The sequence below is a fragment of the Mauremys mutica genome, chromosome 7 (assembly GCF_020497125.1).
Source record: "Mauremys mutica isolate MM-2020 ecotype Southern chromosome 7, ASM2049712v1, whole genome shotgun sequence".
NCBI lineage: Eukaryota > Metazoa > Chordata > Testudines > Geoemydidae > Mauremys > Mauremys mutica.
This window is the reverse complement of record NC_059078.1, coordinates 24,002,698-24,027,703: the sequence shown is the minus strand read 5'-3', so window position 1 is coordinate 24,027,703 and position 25,006 is coordinate 24,002,698. Positions and strand designations below refer to the sequence as shown.

The 25,006-nt window shown below is 45.7% G+C and overlaps 1 protein-coding gene across 4 annotated transcripts in view; it reads left to right on the top strand.

The window, feature by feature from the left end:
* Positions 1 to 24,754, top strand: part of ABHD6 (abhydrolase domain containing 6, acylglycerol lipase) — a 59,665-nt gene extending 34,911 nt beyond the window's left edge. For all 4 annotated transcript variants that reach the window (XM_045022854.1, XM_045022851.1, XM_045022852.1 and 1 more), the window contains exons 4-10: positions 6,203 to 6,359; positions 7,929 to 8,042; positions 10,221 to 10,353; positions 17,520 to 17,677; positions 19,521 to 19,575; positions 20,697 to 20,797; positions 22,956 to 24,754. In XM_045022854.1, the coding sequence (XP_044878789.1) occupies positions 6,203 to 6,359; positions 7,929 to 8,042; positions 10,221 to 10,353; positions 17,520 to 17,677; positions 19,521 to 19,575; positions 20,697 to 20,797; positions 22,956 to 23,132 (895 nt within the window). In that variant the 3' untranslated portion in view covers positions 23,133 to 24,754. The remainder of the gene's footprint in view (positions 1 to 6,202; positions 6,360 to 7,928; positions 8,043 to 10,220; positions 10,354 to 17,519; positions 17,678 to 19,520; positions 19,576 to 20,696; positions 20,798 to 22,955) is intronic.
* The last annotated feature ends 252 nt before the right edge of the window (positions 24,755 to 25,006 follow it).

Genomic DNA, 25,006 nt, shown 5'->3' with positions numbered 1-25,006 from the left:
TGGTAATGCAGTTGTCAGAGTCTGTGCAACTCCTCTTGACATCCCATGACAAGCTGCATTTCTCTGAGTTATTCTTTTGCAAAGGAGATGATGATAATGGGCTCTCACTGAGAAAAGCATTAATGGATCTAAGTTCCTTTCCCATGACAGCTGTATTGTGACTGTACTTACAATAGCCTGGCCAGTCTTATTTCAAAATGGCTAGGCTGTGCCGAACAAACACAAGGTACCTTCATGTGGTAACTAACATGTGGTCTGTCACTGTCTTAAATATGAATGTTAATCTGAGTGTTCTGATTTGTATCAGGTTACACAAAGCTTCTCTGAAGCCACATCTTTCCTCTCAATTAAGAATATAATCTGAAATGTGAAAACTGTAGTTACAGAAAGAAGGTTCCCAGCTCTCTCTCCTTCTTTGCACTGGAGTGTTGAAGAGAAGTTGTATAATTTTCCTCATTAGCCTATTGTACCCCACCCTTTCCAATAACAGAAGAGAACCATACTAGCTCTTTAATCTATGTGGAAACGAGATGAAGAAATGATGATTTTTTCAATCCCTCTGTTTATTCCAGATGAGGGTTTAAACAGAAGATATTCCTTTAAAAATGCCTCATCTGGCATTCCAGCTGTGTTCCAGGATTGCTGTACCCGATGTACAGTTAACAGTATTAGTTGTTTTAATTTGGTCACTCATCAATTCGACTCTACTGCTGGGGTATCTTAAAGTCAAACTCATCTTCCGTAGAAATTTCTGATTGTAGTGCAATTTGTAATCCCATTTTCACTCACTCAAACAAGGCAGCAGTATCAATCTCATTTCTTTTTTTTAAAATGGACAGACATGTAGGTCTAACACAGATTTATTCTACGTAATCTCATAATCTATGTATTCAGGCGACTGAAGGTTGAAACTGGCAGGATGTAATCAAACCCAGGAATATCGGTAACTAAATATGTGTAAGGAAGAATTCCTTTCCTTCAAGCATCACATCAGGAACTGTGAGGCAGAATGATGCTTCTGCAAATGATGGCTAAAAAATATCACCAGTTCTCTGCTATGGAGATGTCAGTCCAGTACTGGGACTTCTGAGTCCTCTGGCTTGTATAAATCCGATTGGCAAAAGAGGATTAGCCAAGTTTCACTTCCTTGTAGATGCTTTTCCTGTTTTTTAAAATCTCTATTCTGTGTGTCCTTGGAATGAGGCCCCTAGGGGAGGGGGGCTCCACGTGTGTTGCCCTTGCAGTGCTCCAGGTACCTCTCACAAGCTCCCATTGGCCGCAGTTCCCTGTTCCCAGCCAATGGGAGCTGCGGGGAGCAGTGCCTGGAGGCAAGGGCAACACACGGAGCCCTCTGCCCCCCCGCACGGGAGGCCACAGGGGGCAATCCCAAAGGCTGGATCCAAAGCCCTGAGGGGCTGGATCCAGCCCACAGGCTGTAGTTTGCCCACCCCTGACTTAGATTGTAAACTCTTTGGGGGCAGGCACCATCTTTCTGTTCTGTTTGTACAGCACTTAGCACAACAGGGTCCTGGTCAATGACTAGGTGTAGCGGAGTGCTGACTCACTGACACAGCGCCTCCTGCTGGTTGTTTAGGAATTAGCTCATCCAGCACACAGAGCACCTCCTGGTGGCCGGTGTTTCACCTGCCTCAGGCCCCCGTGTCCTTCCCAGACCCCCTTACCCTGGGGTTCTGCTCACCACAGTACCCCCACATGCTGGGTCTCCCCTCCCAGGGGAACCCCCAACCCTCTACATCCACCTTGCCTCAGTGGCTACTGCCAGTCATCATATAGCCTCCTCCCACTGAAGCAAACTGCAGTCTGTAAAGGCCACTCATCATTGGCAAGGGGGTAGGACCAGCTGCCTCTGCCTCTGCCTATTTCTGGGCTGCACCTTCCAGCCCCAGCACCTGCATAGGCCTTTATCAAGGCCTCAGCCCGGGTTTTTTTTGCCAGGCTGAAGCTCCCCAGCTCCTCTTGCCCTTCTCCAGCACTGCTCTGCTTCAAGTACCCTATTCCCAGGCAGCTACATCCTTCTCCCTTCAAAACTAGAGAGAGAGACTGACCCAGTGCTTTCCATAGGCCTTCTTATACTCCCAGCCCGGCCCTGATTGGCTGCCTCAAGCCCACTCCTGATTGGCTCCCTGGGGCAGCCCTTTCCCAGGGCTGTTTTTAACCCCTTCCACACTGGAGCGGGGTGACCTCCCCTCTACACTAGGGCTCCTAGGTGCTACAATAATACAATTAATCAACAAGAAGAAGTAGCACAAGCCTATTAACAGACAGTGTGAATCCTGGTGCTGTAGAAATTGGTATTTTGGTGAGTGAAAGAAACAAAAATGCTTTTTCACTCACATGATTAGATTGTGGAACTCGTTGCCATAAGATATCATTGAGGTCAAGAATTTAGCAAGATTCAAAGAGGGATTGAACGATGATATGGATAACAAAATATCCACAGTTGTTATAGCACTAAAAGAAGAGTTTTGGAAAGGATACAAAACCAGTCATCAGGGTTTAAGACAATCTCTCAATAGTTGGGATTAGGATGAGGCCTTCATGGGAAGACAGATTACCCCAAATCTGCCTATTCTGGGTTTTCTTGCACTTTCCTCTGAAGCATTTGGTACTGGCTGTAGTCACAGACAGGCTACTGGACTGGATGGACCTCAGGGCTGATCCAGAATGGAAGTTCCTATGTTCTTGTAAATATTTAGTCAGTGGAGACATAGGCAAGAGTTTCAGAGTAGAGAAGATGATAAGAAAAGGGCTGATGCCAGAGAGCTCTGAGGAGCCAGGCTGGGTAGGCAGGTAAGAATGTGCAGTATATTTAAAAAAGCGGTTAGGGACTGAGGGAGAAGTTCATGGAGTTTGTGTTGAGGAATGGCATGGCTGCATCAGCAGAGTTGGGGAGAGGATGAGAGGATTTTTCTAAACAGATAAATTCCCGTTTCTTTTCTAAGCTTAGTTTTGAGTCTACATCTGTAGTAACTGGATCTGTAATGCCTGGATATAACTAGGAATTGCGTAGGAGTCTTGTGTACATTTTGTTACAGAATATCCAGCAGTTCTGCAGAACTCTCCCCCCGCTTCCTGTGAATCTGGTTTCTTCAGAATTTGTATTGTTTAATTTGTTGTTTATTCTGTTACATTAGGAATTGTTGTTGTTGTTTTGTTTTTTTTGTTCTGTTCTCGAATTATATTTTCTTTGTGCACCTGTAGGAGGGAATGAGAGGAAAAGTATTGTGGCTACTCAGTGCCCTTTCAATCCATGGACCATTTCCACTTCTCAGGGTAGACTGAGCTCTTGAGAACAGGCTGAGATCACAGACCCGACAGGGGTAGCCAGTGACAGCATGTCGCAATTCAAAACCTGTTCTCTTTGTCCCTCCATTCCCTCTCTCCCCTCCCCATTATTGTTCATATGGGTTGTACTAGGGCTACAATGAGCTACACTCTTAATAATAGAGGCCATGGCTTTAGTTTGTAGTTGGGGCGCTACAGACTGTCTTTTTCCTGCTCCCCTGCTTTTGGCGTGTGTCTGTATGCAGGGTTTTAGGTCTGAGGCTGCTCCACTGTCATCTTGCCGTGGATCGCGCCTCCTTTGCTTCGTGTGCTAATCCGTTTAGCTGCCATTCCTGCCGCTGCTAATAGCGTTAACACCTTGTGAGGGATCAGTTCAGCTTTGGACAGATTATTTTGTCTTTTGCTGAATTGATCCATCAGGATCAGTTGCTAAAAATGTTAATATCTTGCCCAGTGATGGTTTACACGGGGCCCCTGAGGCGAACCTTAAGACACTTATTCATTCAGGGTGAAATTCACCTCTGTACATAGGACTTGCACAAGGTCTAGGCACCACATAAGTCCCACATAAGACCTCAAAATGGGGCTTACATTAAAGGATTGAGGTGCTGCATAAGCTTTTTGCTGGCTCTCTGCACCCTCACAATGACAACCCTATCCAGCCTTAGTGACATCATAGTCACTTTTTATATAAACTGATACTACACAAGCTGGTATTTATCAATATTCTGGTCACCAGATACTTTGCAATTATTTGTTTAATCTGCAGACAGTGGCCAGAGTCTAATCTCAGTCCGAGTAACTGTTGACTTCACTGAAGTCAGTCTTGTTTTTACTTCAGTGTCATGGAGCTTAGAATCTGCCTTGTGTTGCAAATTCTTGCTTTGTTGGCCTGAATGAACCTCCATTTGTTTTAAAATTTACTTATGGCACTCGGGATTGGTCCCAGACAGAGCAACAGCAAAAAGGAAAATCCTGTAAAAATAGAGCCCCAAAGTTAGCGTGAAATGAATAGAAAGCCGTTGTGCTGAGCCTTGAAGAGGAGGGATTCATGAGACATCAGCAGGGAGGGTGTTGCATACATGCAGGCCCACTCCCCAGCTCATTTCAGATGGACAACTGAGACCAGCGACAGCCTGGTTGACCTCTCTTGCCTTGTGAGCAGCAAAATGGCTGTTTGTGTACCTCAGGCCTAAATGACTAAAGGCCATAGAGACCATCAGCAAAACCTTGGTTTGAAACCAGTGCATCATTCCAGTGGGGCTTTATTTCGGCTGGAAGCAATGCAGGATGCTGTATAACTGTCCACAATATTGTCCCGGTCACTTTTTGCTTTAAATGGTTTTTCAAATATTATAAAGCAGCTGTCAGTGATTCCCCTTTGACACAGAGTGCTCCCTTTCAGATGGGCACCCTAACACCAGGTTTACTGTCCTACTTCCCCCCTTGAGTTTCTAATGACTTCACAACAGGCTCTCTTGTCTCAGTAATATGCCTCTTTAGGGCCAGTTTATTACAAAACTCTAGTGCAAATAATCTGTAACAAAAGTCCCGAAACATAGTCCATTTCTTACGCCCCGTTGCCATGCAGTCCTTAAAATCCCATGTGATCTGGTCAGTAGACATAGCACATACCACACTCAGGAGCCTTCCACTGCTCCTGGGCACTTCTTCAGTTCTCTCCTGTCCTGCCAGGACAGCCGCCCCAGCCCTTCCAGCTGCAACCCCGCAGCCTTTCTGCTGGGAGCTCATCCTCATCAGGGAGCATCCAGCACTGTCCAGTTCTGTTAAGCTCCCATCTTAAATAGGCCAGAAAGTAAGCCCTGCACTTGTTCCCCAGTCCTCTGTCACCCTCTCGTTCCACCAGCGTGGAGACCTCAGCCGGTATGCCCCTCCGCTGCTCGCCTGCCTTTAGCCCGCTTTGGCCCTCAGCTCTGGCTCTCCAGCTTGCAACTCCCTCTGCTGCTTTCTTGCCTTCCATTTGCTCCGGCTTGGGGAGTTCATCCAGAAAACCCCTCTTCTGCCTTCCCTGAGGAACCTTCTACAGTTTCCTTCAGGGACCTCCTCCCTCTCTGACTCTGCCCTGCCCTCATAGCTGGCCAAACCAGGAGCACCTGTTCTAGTGCAGGGGCGCTGGACCAGCTTCAATTAAAGGGTCAGCCACCCTGTGGCAGCTGCCAAACTATTAAACTTTGATAAAGGTTTGCTAGCTGTTCTGCTCTGTTCAAGTTCTCAGCACCCATCTGTGGGGCATCTGAGTGCCTGCTGCCCCTAAGATTGGGTCCACCCCAGTGCACAGGGCCCCCACAAGCCCAGCACACCATTGAAGCCCCACTTTCCATGTCAGTGGTGTATCAGTCCCTTGTGGGGGCTGAGCTCTCTGTGACATTTTTCATTGAACTCAAATGAGCCAGCATAGCAACTCCTGACATTACATGTCCATCATACTTTGCCTTTACTTGTGTCATTTTACCCAAGGGTCTCCTAATGCTTTTCAAATATAAACTAAGCCTCACAATTCCCCTTGTTTGCGTCCATATTAAAGATGAGTAAACTGAGCCAAAAGAGGCTAATCTTCAGCACATCCTCTGAGGCGTCCTCAACATACACTGACTTCACTGGGGATTGTTGGTGCTGAGTATTTGCAAGAGATGCTCAGTACTGCTTAGAATTGGACCCTGAGGCCCAGATCCACAAAGGAATTTAGGTTCCAACCTTCCATTGAAATTGGTAGATGTAAGGTGCCTAAATACCATTGAGGATCTGGGTGTTAAGTCTGCATTCTCGTAGCAAGTCAGGGCCTGGAATTGAACCCAGGAGTCCTGTGTTCCTGTCTTGTGCTCAGACTATTAGATCACGCTCCAATGTCATGTTTCACTTATTTCTTTGTCTTTAGGTACTGGCGTCGAGCACTGGGCATGCAGGTTAGATATGCTAACTATGATGATTACCGGTTCTGTTTTTCTTATCGAGGGAGACCTGGATTCAAACCATCCATACTGATGTTACATGGATTTTCAGCCCACAAAGATATGTGGTTGTCTGTGGTCAAGGTATGTTTCCAGTTTTCTAACAACAAATGGATACTGCCTTAGCGAGAGAACACTTTTACTTGCAGTGCTGTTGGTGTTGTGAAAAAGGGGTCTCCTGCTAGCACATTAGGAAGCTTAGCTATACTGATCACAACTATGACAATTATTTTGGAAATCTAGAAATATCCTCAGCTACTGTACATATTGATCATCTGATGCATTCCACCCCTTTTGTCATTCAAAGTTTAGAGGATTTATGCTTCCAAACTTAATAATGTCATGGGCTTGTTCTGTACTACAGAGTTAGGTCAACGTAAGCTGCCTAATGTCAGCGTACATGCTACAGCCTTGCTCCCCCCAATGTAAGTGCCCTACTACATCAACATCATAACTCCACCTCCACAAAAGGCTTATGTCGGTGTAGATAGGGTGATGCAGTGTCTGTGTAGACGCTGCGTTACTTACGTTGGCTGTTGGATGTCATTCTTGTCAATTTCACGGTTCCTGCATGGAGCTCGTGGCTGGTGGTGGGCTGCTCCTCTTCAGTTGGTGGACATGCTCCTGGTGAGGACGTGATCCATCAGCACAAGGAGGGTAGTGTGGTCATCGGCCACCTCAGTAATTACTGCAATGGCTGTAAGTCGACCTAACACAGGTTGACTTAAGTTTGTAGTGTAGACGTTCCCATAGAGTTTAAGGTCAGAAGGGACCATCAGGTCATCCAGTCTGACCCCCTGTATATCACAGGCCCTTAAATTGTACTTAATAGGTTGGAGCCTTTTCTTAACAGCTGGAGTCTGGTGTATAATAATTCTGGTGAATAGGTCATTTCCGGTATTTAATCTATGGGGCTAGATTCGCATTCTAGTCTGTGTCAGCACCTAGGCAGAGTCCCTGTGGAAGGCCCTTAAGACCCAAAATCTGCTTGAGGAGAGGAGGTTGTGGTCTCAGAAAACAGGCTTCATCTCCTTAACACTGGAGGTGTTTTTAGGGGCCTTGCACCACCCCAAAAGTGGGTATTGCTGGCCAGAATGAACGTGTACATGGGATGATTATGGGAGGTACTTATTTCACACTTCCCCACAGTAACGCCCACCTGCAGAGCTCCTATGGAGCCAGCAGCAGGAAGTAAAGTTGCTCTCTCCCAGCAACATCTCTGAGGGAAAGCAGCAAAGGAAAAGCTACCTGTTCTCTGCTGGAAACCATCTCTGTGTGGTGGCAAGTCTGTGCTGTGAGAGAGAAGCTTTGTGTGCAGGAAATCTAGCCCAAGGTATTTAATCACTTCTCATGCTGGGTGTACACATACCAAACATTTATAACACAGTCCCTGTTTCCCCCTTTTTCCCTCCCCTTCTCTTTTTCTTGGATTCTATTTTTTTAAACAATAAAACTTCCTTAAGCTTATAAAAGACAATACCAACTCGCAGTGAACTAATGTAATATGGTGTAGCCATTGGCCACACTGTGCTAATCAGGACAACATTTCCCAGCGAGATTCTAATAGGAAATCAATTTTTTCCCCCCTGTAATTACCAATTTCCTTCATAGGATCCTTCTCTAGGCTAACTGCCCAGCGCTTTGTTTCCACAGTTCCTTCCGAAGAACCTGCACTTGGTTTGTGTTGACATGCCTGGTCATGAGGGAACTACCCGATCATCATTAGATGACTACTCCATCAATGGGCAAGTTAAAAGAATACACCAGGTGATGGCCTCAGCTGTGTTTTATGCCTGTTCTTCTCCATGTCCCCCTTCCTGGGCAATCAGGGTATATGGGTTTGATTTGTCTTTGAAGTGATTGGAAACCAGGATTTCTTCTCTTTAGAAGATTGAAGGTGAAACATGGAGGGCTAGATTGTGCGCTTGGCTCAGCCCTGTGTAGATGGCAGCATGCGAGTGTGCCGCCTCAGGAAAACCCCAGAGGAGTCATTCCCCTGCTTTCCTCTTATTGCAGGGAAAATCATCTACTCCTGGCCTGTAGCAAGTGCAGTTTGCTTCTCCTTTTCCCTCCCCTCCTGCAGCTCAGCTGTGCATTCCTTTGGATCACTAAATGGGCCAGTATTGCCTTTGCTCCTTGGCTCTCTTTCATGTGCTAAGTTGCAGCCATCCTGCAGAAGGAACTTTGCAGAGGGAACGTGTCCCTCTGTTCCTTCAAGGACTAACCCCCTACCGTGTGACTGATTAGCCTGGACAGTCTTACTGCTTTAGGCACATTCGAATACGTTAGAAAATTCAGTGTGCAAATTACAGCTAGGACCCTGTGTCCCAGAATCAGATGAGTTCTTAAAACCCTGCAGCTCACAGGAGCTTCGTATGATGGGAGGATTTTTTGTATTTTGCTGCTCAGATTATAAAATGTGTAAATTTTCCTTTCAGCATAATGGCTGAGCCAGGCAGGGTTGTAATTAAGGGGTATGGCAGGGCTGAAGAAAAACGCCTGTAGTGGGGTGGGGGGGATGGGATGTGGAGGCACAACAGTAGCATTTTCCCCAATCATATACTCTGATTTGATTTCAGTTCCTCTCCACCCACAAATCTTTTCAAGAGCCAGCAGTGAAAATGGGCAGGGATCCAGGATCACCACCAACAAGCCCGCCTCCCTCCCCCCCAAGTCACTCACGCACCACTCTATCAGATTAAAAGCGACAGAGTCCTGTGGCACCTTATACACTGGTATTGAATCGCCATCTCTGTAAAAGCTGCCAAGTGCCTCTGTCCATTTCCTTTGGCATCAGCAGCAGATGCCTTCCTTGTGACCGTGTTGCTTTTTACTTCACATTTGATTTAAGTATATAATATATTCTGGACCAGATTCTTATTTATGCGAACACCTCTGCACTGCCAGAGTGGTGTACAGGAACCTACATGTAAATGAGTATCAGGCCTCAGTGGAGAGCGTTAAATCTCTCCTAAGCTGAGCTCTGCAGCAGAGCTCTGAAAATGGAGAGGCGGCTGGTAAAATGCTGCAGAAATAAACAGCAGGTGGGAACCACATTTTGGTATTTTCTAAGTCTGCATTTTCCCCCCTTGTCCCTTATTGGCATTATCAAGATGGATGGGGCTGGAATGTAGGAGAGAAGAGGAACAAGACCAAGCAGGAAGGTGGGAGGAGGTGAAACAGGGACTGTTCTCTAGGACGAGGATCAGGCTGAAGTTTATTTTTGCTTATTTTCCTTTCCTTTAAAGAGGGATGTAGATGAGGCTGGATGGTTCAGAGGCTTGGTAATGGCCTGCAGAGCCCTTAAGCCTTAGCCGTTCCAATCTCGCCTGGGTCAGCAGTGACTGAAAGTTATCAACGCTTGTTTGCTAACCTTCTAGTTTGTAAGCGCCTCTGGGCCAGGGACCTGTGTTTTTGTTTGTCTGTCAAGCACCAGCCAGACCCGTGAAACAATAAAAATAACAACAGGAAAGGAGAGTGGTGTTCTCAATGCCCTTCCAGTGGGCAGGTATCCTGTCACAGACGCTGCTTCCACGCTTGTTGCTAATTTGACAATCTCTGCAGTGGCTAAAAACTAACAGGTCACGGACCCCGAACTACTCTGCTAGCTCTCAAGCTTGTTCTCTTGCTCAGGGACAAGGCACTTTGCTGGGACAAGGTGGGGAAGCTTACCCTGCTCTGTGGATGGTGATGTCCACCCTCAGCACTGTTAAGCCAACACCTTCCATGGGAAATACGTTTCCTTTTATTTAAAGAGGATGCACGGGCAATCTTAAGATTCTGTGGATCCACCACACTGCTCTAGCTTTGCTTTTAGGATTTACTGCAATGCTGCCAGGACCTCATGATTACTATATGCTGTAGCTTTGGAGTTTATTTTTTCTAATGACTTGGATTGTAACTGTGCAATTGCTCCCTGTGGCCTCATTGCCCTTTCCATTTCAGTTTGTTGAATGTATCAAGCTGAACAGAAGACCTTTTCACCTGATCGGCACCTCAATGGGTGGAAATGTTGCAGGAGTTTATGCTGCTCAATACCCAGTGGAGATTTGCAGCCTGTCTCTTGTATGCCCTGCAGGTGAGTGGCACAATAAAAACAGTATGGAAGGAAGTAGCTAGGTATATACCCTGTACCAAAGGAACCTAGAGAACCTCGGGTAGTACTGAATCCAGTGTAAACTTTGTGAATTAGATAGTGGGAAGAAATCCTTGGCACCAACTGAGACTTTTAGAATCTAGTTTAGATGTATTTATTCTCCATAAGACTAATTAGACTCTAACAGAACAGTGCATGTACTCCTGGAACACAGCACATGAAGTGTGAGATAACAAATGCTGCGAAAGCTGAATTCCAGTCTCTGTTCTAAGCCCCCTTTTTCACAGCTTTCTCCAGCAAACTCCTGTTCAGGCTGAAATGTTCCATGCTTAGTTGCAGCCCAAAGGTGACTTATTTTTTTTTTTTATATAATGATGTGTGCAGAAAACAATGTGTTTGCATAGCTCAATGTTGGCTGAAGCTGGAGGGACAGACAATCTATGCTGTTGAAAAAGATTGGTTCTGAATTTATTTGAGCTGCGAATATTTAAAATGGAATGTTCACACATGCACATAGTGGAGGAAGAATCTGGGCAGAAAGAGAGCTGCCTTAATTCCCCCCCCCCCCCCCCCCGCCATCCACAATGCCCACTGCAGAGAAGGACAACACATATCATCAGCACCTTTGCTTTCTGGTATCTTGGAGCCTATGCTACACCAAGGTGGAGGTTCTCAGAAATTGCTATGCAGGGAGTATCTATTGGGTTTCCAGGAAATGGGGTGGGCGAGCCCGCCCCATGCTAACGGAACCCCCCCCCCCAGCCTAAGGGGAGGTGCCACAGAGCCTCAGAAACCCACTAATTGCGGGGGACAACTACTTTGCTATCTGTTGCAGGGGAGGGAGGGCAGAAATGGAAGTGTAGGTAGGAGGAGGGACCAGGACGTGGAGGAGTATTTGCAGGCCCAGCGAAAGAGTTGTTGTTTCCTCATTGGCTTTTACAGATCAAAGGGTTGTGGCTCTCCCGGCGTGGTGGCATTTGGTATCACAGCAGCTACTTCTGTTATAGACACATTGAGAAGTAACTATAATCCTAAATGTGGACCCTTACATCTTCATAGGGAGGCACAGAGGTTTAGTTCCAGGATTGCTATTGGAATTGGAATGAGTTAAGAACATAAGAATGGCCATAGTAGTTCAGACCAGTGGTCCATCTAAACCAGTATCTTGTCTTCTGACTATGGCCAGTACCAGATGCTTGAGAGGAAGTGGACAGAACTGGGCAATTATCGAGTGATCCATCCCCCGTTGTCCAGTCCCAGCACCTGGCAGAGGCTTAGCTGTGGGGCTAAATTCCCACGCAGCTCTGAATGTTTTGGTAATGTGTGTGTAAACGTTCAGTGTTGTATGTAACTGAGAGATTGCTAAATGTGTCGTCTCCAGTTTTCAGTATGGTGGAAAGAAAATCCTTAGACCTTTCTTAAAATCCTTTTTTTGTAATACCCATTTGACTAGAAACTTGTAAATTGAAACACCTTCTACCAGTGATGCTTCTTGCCAACAGTCTAATCTTAGCTGTTGGGTAGCTAGGCAGAGTCTGCGTCAACCTTTGTGCTCTGTGTGATGTTTCTAAGGGAGAGAGCACAAAGCCGTATGGCTTGGACAGGAGTGGCTGAGATGAATGAAAATGGGGGTGGGGAGGGGGTCAAGAGAGGTGATCTGAACTGACTTCACAAGAAGTGTCCGTTTTAAACCTGCAGGGGGATTTAGCTGTCTAGTCTCATCTCTACAGGTTTGATCCTCGCATACAGTAAGGCCTCTCTACAGCACTCTGGCAGCGTAAGATGTCTTGAAGTGGGTGTAGATTACATTGGCCCCGCTTTAAGACATCTTTACACTGCCAGAGAGCTGTAAAGAGGCCTTACTGTAAGTGAGAATTGGGTCCTTCCTGTTCCAAAAGCCTAAAAGGGAAGATCGCTTAGTTGATTCTTCTCAAATCTGCCACTAAATCCCCTATGCTCTCTCCAGCTGTTTAGAGACTTACAAGAAGGGAAGTTACTCAGTAAATGCGAATTTTGAAGTACCTGGTTATGCAGAATTTCACATTTAATCAACTTACTCTCCTGTCTTAATACCTGGCCAGACTATTCAGTACAAGCTAGGGAATTAAATGCTACAAATGTGTCTGAGTGTTGGCACAGCTTTATCTGCGTGCAGGAAAGGCTCTGGTGTTTGCCCCTGCTGCTTCTTATCCAATAAACCAGTGATTCCAAGGCAAGAAATAAAGGGCAAAGTGGAATGTTACCTAGTTATCACCTGTGCTGCTCTGGAGAAAGAAAGTGATGTGAATAACTATCTCTGTGTATGTGTCAGGCATCTATGAATTAGAACCAGTGGTTCTCAACCTGCACCTATCCCTGGGGGTCCGCAGAGGTCTTCCGGGGGTACATCAGCTCATCTAGATATTTGCCTAGTTTTGCAACAGACTACATGAAACACACCAGCAAAGTCAGTACAAACTGAAATTTCATACAGACAATGACTTGCTCATACTGCTCTATATCCTATACACTAAAATGTAAGTACAATGTTAATACAGTCGAACCCATTTATCTCGACCTCGGTTAACTTGCCAACCCTATTAACTCGAGGTTTTACAAGTGGAACCGCCAAACTCCCTCTTTATCTTATGGGTTTCTCATCCGTTATGTCGATTTGCCCAACCCTAATATCTCGAGCCCGGCTCCCCGCGTCCCCAGCCGCCCGCTCCCTGGCTCTCCAGCCGCGCGGTTCCCCAGCTGCCCGCTCCCCGCGTCCCCAGCCGCCCGCCCGCCCCCGCATACCCGGTCTCTGCCCGTCCCCGCCAGCCCGGCCCTGCATACCCGGTCCCTGCCCGTCCCCGCCAGCACGGCCCCGCATACCTGGTCCCTGCTTTGCCTGCCGCCTGCCCGCCCGGCTCCGCTTCGCCGCCCACCCCTCCGCCCGGCTTCGCTTCGCCGCCCGCCCGCCCGGCCCCGCATACCCGGTCCCTGCCCGTCCCCGCCAGCCCGGCCCCGCATACCCGGTCCCTGCCCGTCCCCGCCAGCCCGGCCCCGCATACTTGGTCCCCGCTTTGCCTGCCGCCTGCCCGCCCGGCTCCGCTTCGCCGCCCGCCCCTCCGCCCGGCTTCGCTTCGCCGGCCGCCCGCCTGGCCCCGCATACCTGATCCCTGCCCGTCCCCGCCAGCCCGTCCCCGCATACCCGGTCCCTGCCCGTCCCCGCCAGCCCGGCCCCGCATACCTGGTCCCCGCTTTGCCTGCCGCCTGCCCGCCCGGCTCCGCTTCGCCGCCCGCCCCTCCGCCCGGCTCCGCTTCGCCACCCGCCCGCCCGGCCCGCATACCCGGTCCCTGCCCGTCCCCGGCCGGCCCCGCATACCTGGTCCCCGCTTTGCCTGCCGCCTGCCCGCCCCGCTCCGCTTTGCCGGTCCCCGCTTTGCCGCCCGCCCCTCCGCCCGGCTTCGCTTCGCCGCCCGCCCGCCCGGCCCCGCTTACCCGGTCCCCGCTTCGCCTGCCGCCCGCCCCGCTTCCCTGGTCCCGCTTCTTTGGCTGCCCGGCTCCGGGTCCCCGTCCACGGCCGCCGCCCGGCTTCCCTGTCCCGCTTCGCCGGATCCAGCCACGTGTAGGCAGCGTGTATAAGACGGTTATCTCGATTCACTGCGCATGTGCTGAGTTCACGTAGTACGTGATCACGGTCTGTATGGTCGTTCACTCCCATGCCAGTTCACTCATTCTTGTTGATCTTGTCTGAAGGATCTGTTTATTTTTTCCCTTCTAAAAATGTCTGGAGGTGTTAAGAGAAAACTGGACAATCAGTCAATAGAGAAAAAGTATGAAATCATACTGCAGCTAGAAAAAGGAAGAAAACCGGCAGACCTTAGTCGTCAGCATGGCATTCCAGCAAACACCATTTCAGGATGGAAAAAGAAGGCCGACGTGATAAAGCAAATGTACGAGAAGTCTGTCTTTGATCCAGCAAGAAAAAAAACTTAGAGTGGCTGAGCACAAAGATGTCGACGATGCACTGTTTCAATGGTTCACAAATACGCGAGCAACAAAGCTTCCCGTCAATGGTCCCTTGCTGATGGAGAAGGCGGACATCCTTGCTGCAAAGCTAGGACACCCTGACTTTAAAGCAAGTCAGGGGTGGGTGGATCGTTTCAAAAAGAGGCACAACATTGTCTTCAAAGCAATTTGTGGAGAGAGCGCTGCGGTTCAACAGGAACAAGTGGATTAATGGCTGAAGACTCAAATGCGCACAATTTTGGATACCTATGAGACTCGGAACATTTTTAATGCTGATGAAACTGGGCTGTTTTGGAAATGCCTTCCAGACAAGACTATGGCGTTTCGTGGAGAGGCTTGTCACGGTGGAAAAAAGTCGAAGGACCGACTTACAGTGCTAGTTGCTGCTAACATGGATGGAAGCCAAAAACTCCCGCTCTACGTTATAGGAAAGTCCAAGAATCCCAGATGCTTTAAGCAGACCAAAGTTCTCCAGTGTGATTACGATGGCCAGCCAAGCGCCTGGATCACAGGAGATCTATTCAGTGCATGGGTGAAAAAGTGGGACAGGAAGTTCCAAGCAGAGAAAAGGAAGGTGGCACTGATCGTGGACAACTGTAGAGCTCATCCGGATGTTCCTGGTCTCAAGGCCATTAAGATCTTTTATCTCCCACCTAACACAACCAGTAAGCTCCAACCAATGGACCAGGGGATAATCCAAGTGTTTAAGGTGTACTACAGGAAAATGTTGATGCGCCAATACCTGCTCCATGATGAAAAGAAGGCACAGTACACCCCTTCCCTTCTAGATGCAATGAACTTCCTGAGATCAGCCTGGAATGACGTGAAGAAGGAAACAATCTCAAACTGCTGGATGCACTGCGTCATTCAGGATATTTCCGATGATGAGTTTTTGTGTTTGCAATGTTGGAGAATATAATAAAGGTTTGTATCGAGAATCGACGGTGGTTTGTATTGTATACTGGTAAACAAAAAAACTGCGCTCCAAAAAAACTGAATGCAAAGACCTACGAGAAGGTCTCCAAAGCCATGATACAGACATGTAAACTTTTATTCTTAATATACTGGTAAATCTCTGCTGTTAGTTGGTGCACATATGCCTTTTGTTGTTAGCAAACATGTATGTACATTTTTATAGCATGCCGATCGCTTCATCAAACAAATCGCGGCAACGCTGTTGTGTAAAAAAACCTCCAAAAACATGTGCATGTACATTCTCATTTATTAACGCACATCATGTACATAAAGAAATTTCAAGCACATGTTAATGTATTGCCGCCATATTGGTTTTTGTTTATCTCGATCATCGGTTATCTCGACGCTTTTTGGCAAACCCCTAGGCCAGCGACATAACAGGGTTCAACTGTATTCCAATTGATTTATTTTATAATTATAGGGTAAAAATGAGAAAATAAGCAATTTTTCGGTAATAGTGCGCTGTGACACTCTTTTGTGTTTTTATGTCTGATTTTGTAAGCAAGTAGTTTTTAAATGAAGTGAAACTTGAGGGTACACAAGACAAATCAGACTCCTGAAGAGTCACCTCCTAGTGAAGAGGTTTGAAGTAGAACTGGATGGGGAAAATTTTTGCAAAAATGTTATGTAAAGCCTAGAGTGTCACTTACTAATAAATATTTAATTCCATTGGTTCTGTATTTTCCCTGCAGTGTTCGTTGTTAATTTCCCAGCACCTAGAGGTAGCTTAGCAAAGTGCTGGTGCTTCAGGAGTTCCCTGTCTGAGAATTCATTTTGGTGGGCAGGTTGCTGTTGCCACCTGCGAATTGTATGTCCCACATTATGAGGAGACCTACAATGTCCTGCTGCAGCTTAACTATACAAATAATTAGAAAAAGATAATAGAAAATGGACATTTGTTTGTTGTTTCTATCTTCATCAGGATTGTTTTTTTGTTTGTTTCTATCTTCCTGTATGTGACAAGTTATTCAGCCCACTAGCTGTTGGTGGTATTACCATTCCAGCAAGCAAACATCCATTCATAATATATGTAAAGTATTTGTCAGATTGCATCCTGACTTTCTCTGCACACACTGTATGCTCCTAGCTCCCCTTCTGCATCTCCTTCCACACCCGCAATTGAGTACCCACCTTCCCTGCTGCTGCATCTGGCTTCCTCCTGTGTAATGCACTGTTAGTGTATCAAGGAAATGCACTTCCTATTTTATTAAAATGAGAAATTCTCTGCATAGTGTTTGGGAGGCAACCAGCCACGGGAGCAGTAGGGTCAAAGTTATGGTGAGTAGGGAGGATTGGGATATCATTTGGTAAATACTATACATGTATAACGTGTAATCCCACCCCTTGGTTGAATGAGTAAGCAGGCAGGAAGGCCATAGAAATCAGTAATTTAGTTCCCCTGGCTGAACTTCAGTCATTTTCAGGAATAGATTATATTGTACATGTTACATATTATATTATATAATATAATATAATATATATAGTCATAAAATTTTAATTCCATAGATGGAACTGGGAATGGGATTCACTGTTTTGTTTTGAAAGGAGGTAAATTATGGCCTATGGAAAGTGGCAGTGTTCCTTTTGATAGGCTTTTAAAAACATTTTAGGAAAAAGGGTTCTGGAAATTAGAAAACAGGAGAAATCAAGATCTACCAAGGAATGAGAGAAAGAGAGAGAATGAAAAGCGTTATTTTGTGAGAAGACTGACAAACTTGCTGAAATTCTGGTTTAACTGAGAAATTACAAAGGTTCTCTCATCCACTTCACACAATTCGGTAAAATTGGCAGGTTCCATTTATGTGAGACTCCCACAGGACAGAGATCCCCTGGTGTTGCAGGGCAGAACCATATCTTGATTAACACTTCATCGGTCTCAGTTCATTTTGAATAGTATGTGACAAAACCACAGGTTTCATTTTTCTTCAGACGAACGGGGGACTGGGAGGAACACAAAGCAGGTGTGTATTTGTGCTGTGTTTAGTGCTATTAGTTTGATTACCATAGCTATTAGCGGAGGCTGTCATGACTGCGTGAAAGTTTACAACAGTCAAATGTACAGTACGCCCAGAAGTAACTACCTTCTGTGGCAAATTGCCATCTCTAGGAATGGCTGTCTTGTTGTTGTCACTTTTGGATTTTAGTACGTGGTTATTTTTGTTCATTGTATGTAGGTCTGCCATATCCAACTGATAACAAATTTCTTAAGCGTCTGCGGGAGCTGAAAGAGTCTGAATGTATTGACAGGATTCCTTTAATTCCATCAACGCCTGAGGAAATGGCAGACATGCTGAAGCTTTGTTCTTATGTGCGCTTTAAAGTACCTCAGCAGGTAAGAAATCCTAGTCAGTCATCATCTTTAATCATGACAGAAGGTAGTAGACTTGGCCAGGATGGGCCATAAGCAGAATAACTCTCACAGAGAGAGTGAGAGGGCAAGCTTGCCTCTCACTGAAATCCAAGCGTTTTATACAGAATGGTTGTGTCAAAGACAATAAAACTGAAATGATACAATCTAGGATGTATCTTAGAATAGTGTAATTCTCCAGGTAATGTGGCTATATATTTATAGAACGGGAAAGAAAGAACTGTTAGCAATTTGCACAGAATGCTGGCCCCCTAAGACACAGTTTGAAATTGTCCATCAGGGCAAGAAATTTTTATTTATATTTGTTCAGGTCCAATCCTGCAGTCTTCACTAGATCAAACAGGCTTTGATTCATCATTGATGTGATCCTAGCGGAAGTATATCTGAAAGTATAGAAAGTATACACCGAAATATAATCGTGGCATTTGTGTCTTCATGCTCCGTGAAAGAAGCCAAAAGAGCTAATGAGAAGGTGTGGGACTTGTGCCAAAATCCCTCTCTCCTCCCCTTCTTGTGCTCCAAATCAACTTGGAAGGTGTCACACTTATGACTAGTCCTTCATTTTGAGTATCTCTGAAATTGGATCTTTACAATGACTAATTTTGTTTGATTAAATCAGGAAGGATTATAAAGAACATACAGGTTGTTGGATGTAGAAGGTCTGGCGTTTGCATAGTTCTACTGATAGCTTTTCTATCTTTTTGACTTCATAGAAACTTCAGAAGGTTTCTGTTCAGAAATGTAACTTCTTTACAGCAACCCTTGCAGACAGTGTCAGGTCAGTGCTCCTGGGGGTCTCTTGCTCCTCTGGTGCCGCCCTCCTCTGGAGATTTGAGAGATTTGAGGGATGGGAATGTTAATGGGAAAATATTTTCCACAGTCTCTAATTTTCCATAGACTTTAAGGCCAGAAAGGGCCATTATGATCATCCTAGTCTGACCTCTTGTATAAAGCAGGCCATAGAACCTCCCCCAATAATTTTTGCATCTAACTAGTATCTTTAGTGGTTTAGGCCACTTTCCTTTTGTTTTTTTCCAGCCATACTCGCCTGATGCTTCCCTGTGGGAAGGATCTAGATTCTTTGGCAGCTTGGTGGGAAGTCTATATGCTTTTAGTGTATGTAGATGACAGGAAAAGCTAGATAGATGAAAAGTTATCGTCCAGTACATAAGAGACTTGTTTGTTTGTTCTTTTTTTAGCAAATTCAATGGAAATGTTAATTGTTCCATTGTGAGGAAAAAGGAACTTAGCAATATGTTTTCCTTAGGAAGTCTTTGATTAATAGATTATAGGAGAAGAGGAAATGTAAAATAATGCCAAGTATTAGTAATGCCAAGGTAAGGTAATTAAAAGTATTAATTTTATGTGAATAATAAAGAAATGTATGATAACTCCTGAGACGACCTGGCAAGAGTGCATAGTCTGGCTTGATAGCAAATTCCAACTGAACAATATGAAGGACATTTTTCTGCTTCCTTTTTATCCTACAAGCTTGTAGCCCCTTTATGAGGCGTCACATATTGTGTGCTTACTCTCTTGCTCTGCAGCGATGTAACAAAGCCTTGTTTCCCAGGCATTACGGCAACAACCTGTTGTCAGAAGGTGTCTCCAAGTAAGCTTGTGCTTTAATTACGTTGTGTAACGTGCAAAAGGACAGACCAGAAGAGGTCCCAGAGTCAGATTCTGGGCACAGTCTTGTCCAGTGTCCTCAGGAAACTTCGCCACATGCTGTCACCTGAGTGGCAGCGTGTGGGCCGTGTGTGGTGTGTCTGTTCTCTTACCCTGATACACATTTATTTATTTATAGATCCTGCAGGGCCTTGTTGATGTTCGCATCCCACATAACGAATTTTACCGGAAATGTAAGTGCGCTGGTTCTGCTCTGCTAGAACCAAACACAGTGTCTCTTGATCTGTATCCTAAGTACCCAGTTTGTGTACAAATCTCTCCCCCTCATGCAGAAGGGGACCTAGTTGCCTCCATAACAGGGTTTCCCTGTGGTGGGTGCTTCACCAGTGTGGAGATTCCCTGCTGGTGGAGGAGTGGGTAGGGACAGTCATGGGGCATGCATCATCCCCCCTCTTTCAGCCAGCCCTGTGAGGAGCTAAGGGTGGAGTGACACAGCCAGAGTCTATGTGTCTCTGCTGCACCCGTCTTTCCCCTGCCCAGCAGTATTGTGAGCTGACAGAGTCCCCACCCAGCTCCAAACAAACTACACAGTCTTCACAGAGGGCCTCCCCCCAAAAGAGAAAAAGAAAACAAACCCTCAGGTTTATTAATCAAATGTTTACTCCAGAAAAACCCTGCCTGCACCCTCAGCCAAATCCTTCTCCATAGGCTTGGCTGCCCCTCAGGGCCTGACTGTTCCAGGCCCTAGCTCCCTCTTCCGAATGTAAGGGAAGTGGGATAGAGCAGCTGCACCTGCCCTGGTGGGTCCGCTTCAGGGGCCGAAATAAGGGGGAAGTAATGGGGAGGAGAGTGCCGCTCCCCTTCTCATTAAAAGAATAGGGGTGTGCCACCCCTCCCCCAGCTCCCTGACTTGGGATAGCAGTCCTCCTCCTCGGCTGGAGCAGTTAATTTCCCCCGTCCTGTTTGTATCTGTTTTAATCATTGGTCAGCTTTAATTAACGCTGCTAACAGAGTGGGGCCGTCGGAGAATCTTGTCATGCTAGAGGTCACAGACATGCTGTCCTGCCACCGATGGATCCTGGAGTGATCTGTGGTTTGTGGGCAGGCCCTATATCCTGTTCTGCCTCCCCCATGGGCCAACTGGGGTACAGTCCCTTTGAGAGCACAGCAGTGTTTTCCTCCCACTGTCGCCCCCTCTTGCAGGTTTTCCTTATTCAGGCAAACCCTCACTGGCGGCCGCAGGAGCCTGCTGAAGGAATAAAGGAAATCACTCGCTCAGGATTTGGGCCATGCTGATTAGCAGTAAATGGAACAAATCCCACTTGTGTTTGACTAATTCTTCTCTGCTGAAAAGTATTTTTAGAAATTACAGATGAAAAGTCCAGACACGCTCTTCATGAAAACATGAGCAAGATCAAAGCCCCAACGCAGATCATCTGGGGAAAACAAGATCAGGTACTGCTGCCGCTGGGCTGTTTTATTTTTTTATAAAGGATTGGTGCTCCGTTTCCATCTGTATGCATGTTACATAAGCAGCTAGCACTAGTGACTTGTGTGGTGCTTTACAGACCCGTAGTAAGACTCCCAGTCAGACGGGAGTCTATGAAGGATGATAGGAGGGAATGGGCAACAGAATGGAAAGGGGACAGGGAGAGCAGATCTGGGAAGGGAGTTGGCTACCAGGAGCTCAGATGCTGTCTGCTTAATTGTCGTGAGGGAGGGAGCAGCTAGTGGAAAGCTCACTGAAAGAAGTGGGCTTGGAAGAAGAATTTTGAAGCGAAAACAGAGTTGTCTTGGCAACGAGGAAGAGAAAGGCTGTTCCTTGGGTAGGCGGCAGAGGAAAAGAAAGGCACAAGGATGCAAGACTGGGAAGGAGATCAAGGGAATGTTAAGGAGTGAGGAGAGGAGCATGTGCGTGCACACGTTTGCAAAGGAGAAGATGGTGTGTACATGCGTGCAAAGGATTACAGGAAAACAGGCGGAGACATAAGCAGGGGCGGAGCTGTGTAGAAGGGAGGCTTAATGTCAATTCTCCCCTGCACCAGAGCCCCTTTACACGGCGGTGGTGGCCTAAAGGTGGTGGAAGTGCTGCAGGGATAGGGAGCTCCCCTGCCAGAGTAGCCCCACGCCAGTCCCCGTCATAGAGGGCTTTCAGAGAGGGGAGGAGGTGGGGAGGGAGAGAGGCCAGGGTACTATGCTCTCTGGATCTCTTCTACTTCCCATGGCTCATAAGAAGCCATGAGCTTCTAGAACAACTGTGAGGTTCCTTTAACTTATACTAGGAGCCAGGCAGGCTCCCAAACAGCCCTGGAATCCAAGCCTGAAAGGTAGGTTAGAGCCACTTCTGCCCTGCTATGCCCCCCAACCACACCTGTTAGGGAACTCAAAATTGGGGCCTATATTGTGGGATAGAAGGGGAAATGTAACACCGTCAGAATCAGTGAGTGGTCTGAAACCAGCTGGAAATAGGATGGACTTTAAATTAAAAAGGAGTGGTGAGCTTGGAACTCTTTTTAATAAAATAAATTTAAAAAAAAAGTGTAGTTCTTGTGAAAGGTACCCTAGTGATAACTCCTTCCCCATGGGAGTCCCTGTTTCCCCTCCCACACCACCCATAGGCTACCTCTCTTTGCCAATGGGGTCATGTCCACCTTGAATAGAATTTGCCAGATGATGAGGACTGGTTTCCCCTTCATCTGCTTGCCTTCCGTGGAGTGTGGGCTGTTTGGATCCCACTAGTCATCTTCCCTAGTTACCCTAACAGAGGGGGGAGCAGACACTTCTGACAGGAGAGGTTCTACCAGCATTGGTGGGAGAAGGTGCTTCTGGAGCCCCTGCTGACAACAGGTAAGAGGGAAGCAGAGCTCAAACTGTGACTGAGGATGCTGTAGAGTTGCCACAAGACCTCTAAACCAGGCAGGGGAGCCAGAGAGAGCCCTAGTCTGTTTAAATCCTCTCCTATGCTCACAGATCATGTTAAGTGATAGGGAAATTCAGATGAAACAGAAATAAAAGTAGAGACTTGCATTTGGACCGGAGAGACGTCTATGGTGAACATTGTCAGTGGAACTGGGTAAGTGGTGGGAACATTCAGACTCCGTTCACGTTGGGAGCAGAACTCTGCTAGCCACAGTGCTCATTACACTTGGTAGTTGCTATTGGGGTTCTAGAATGGTTTACCGCATCAATACGAACACGTTTTTTTTTTTGTCTGCAGACCATGTTAGCACTTGGTTTATAAAACTGTGCTGCAGGGGATAGAGGTGTATGATTTACCCACTTACACGCATGCGTGTGCACAGACATGCACAGAGAGTGCCTAAATTGTAACCAGTAGGATTCTGTTGCATGTGGTCAGTGCCTGAATTATTCCCACTACTAGGCCTGGCTTGTACACAGTGTAGGAGGGCCAGAGGAAACACCTGGATATGAGCTATTCCTGAAGAATTTGATGTGGGGAAACAAATGCATTCCATAGTAATTTAGGATCCCACTTTGATGTAAAAATACACAAGAGATGGTTCAAACGGGGTCATGGAACAGCCAATAAAAACTTTTTGATTCAACTCTGAGACTTTTTTCTTTGGTTCTGACTACTTTTTCTGTCATTCAGGTTCTGGATGTTTCTGGAGCAGATATCCTAGCAAAATCTATTTCTGATTGTCAGGTACATATTTTGGAAAACTGTGGACACTCTGTGGTAGTGGAGCGGCCCAGGAAAACGGCAAAGCTCATATTGGAATTTTTCGCATTGGTGCACAACACAGAGAACAATAAGAAACTAGCTTGAACTTCATGTAGAGTCAAGCACTTGAACATGTTTTGAGTTGTGAATTACTGATGCTGTGATAAGTTCTCAGGGATCTTGTACAAAACATGGCGAATGTGCCAGAGTCCCTGAGGAAACCAGAATCATTGATATGTAAAGCTGTAGCGCTAACAACACACAGTGACCTAAGGGATCTGTTGAGCAATCTCCATTTTTTAAAATATAAAACTAGAAAATCAGAAAATTCTAGCCATGGAATGTACTGAAAACTTGGAGTTTATGCAGCCTATGATATGTGATCGTATTTAATGTAAAACTTATTGGAACATAGGTGTTAGACGTTAGAATATGGAAGGAATTAGTGAAGAGGGAGAACTTCATAGACTGAGATTTAAGGTATTTCTGCTACTTAGAATCTATTGCATTGCATGATAAATTGTTATAAAAGAATTCTGATGTTCCAGGCATTTGCTGAAGTGCTGTTGCTATAACTCATTAACTTACGATTTATGCAGAAAATGAAGGCAACACATAACACTTAGTGCACAAAAGGAAAAACGAGTGTATGTCCAGAATGTTTACACTTACTGTGGATGGATTTTTACTCCCTGAACAGCTCCTGTGTATATATACTGCCTTAACAGTTTAGAATATTGAGGTGTTTGTACAATCTGGCTTTGCTTAAAGGGGGATACTTTCTTTTGATGTTCTGCCCATGTATATAATCACTCAAATATGGAGAGCAGTTTCAAGATGGTTATTAAAACAAGTGGAGAAAAACTCCTGGACCCATTTATTCTTTTAGGTTTGGGGCCTGATTAAGCAATAATACTGTATATAGATGAGTGAACGAACAAATTCAGGTTAACACAAGGGTGTGAGCTCTTAGATCTTTAAATTATATTGTGTTGCTGAATATTTTGATGTAAATAATGAGTTTCTTAATGAATTCTGTGAATTCTGTGATTGGTAATGTAATTGAAAACAAGTGTAACAGATGTAAGCTTAATGAGATAATTGTAATATTGGTTAGATGCTATACAGGCTTGTGTATTTCTTACACCTTTTACAATACGAATTGCTAGCAGATGCATTATAAGCTCCAATGGAATGCATTTTAAAATATAGTGGTGCAGATAAGTACAAAATACAGTAGTGTTTCCTTTTGATGATTTGTATGTGTAATTAAATTTATAGTCGTAACTTTTATCTAAATGAAATTATATCAAAACAAAAGAGCCAGACTAGTTACGTTTTGTTATCTGTGATGCACCTTGTATGATATGTAGAGATTGATTCTGGACTGCCTCACCCCCAGAACTATGCAGCTCATGTCCCTGTGTATCTTCAAAATCAGCTGCTGTACATGCATTCGAGCTATGCAGCAGTTCATGCTGCAGCACTGATGAGAATCTGCTCCTTGGTCTCAAGCATTGCTTGTATTTAGTAGAAAGCTAAAGAGTGCATTGTCTCCTTGAAAGCGTGTGGGATGACATCATTATACAGCTGCCACCACTCATTCCCTTTGGACTCCTTACTTGGACATCAACGTTTGACATTTTTTCTAAACTGTAAAGTTTCTTGCAGACTGTATATTTCTATTTAAGCGTGCATTTCTAAGAGCCACCTTTGAGCTCCTTTTCCAATCTGTATATATATTTGAAACCCATTGCTAGTCTGTCTTTTGTTTTAAAGAGAAAAATCTTCACTCCTATTTTAGCAAAATTAGAAACATGCCGTTACATTAATTGCTTGGTCGTTGTTTTCACTCCAGGAATAAATACAAAGTGGCTGACAGTTTTATTTGTGGAAAGCTGGAAAAAAAGTTGTTAGATGTTTACATGGTTTCTAGAATATGCAAAGGACTTAAATTATTATTAAAATCTAGTAATTTA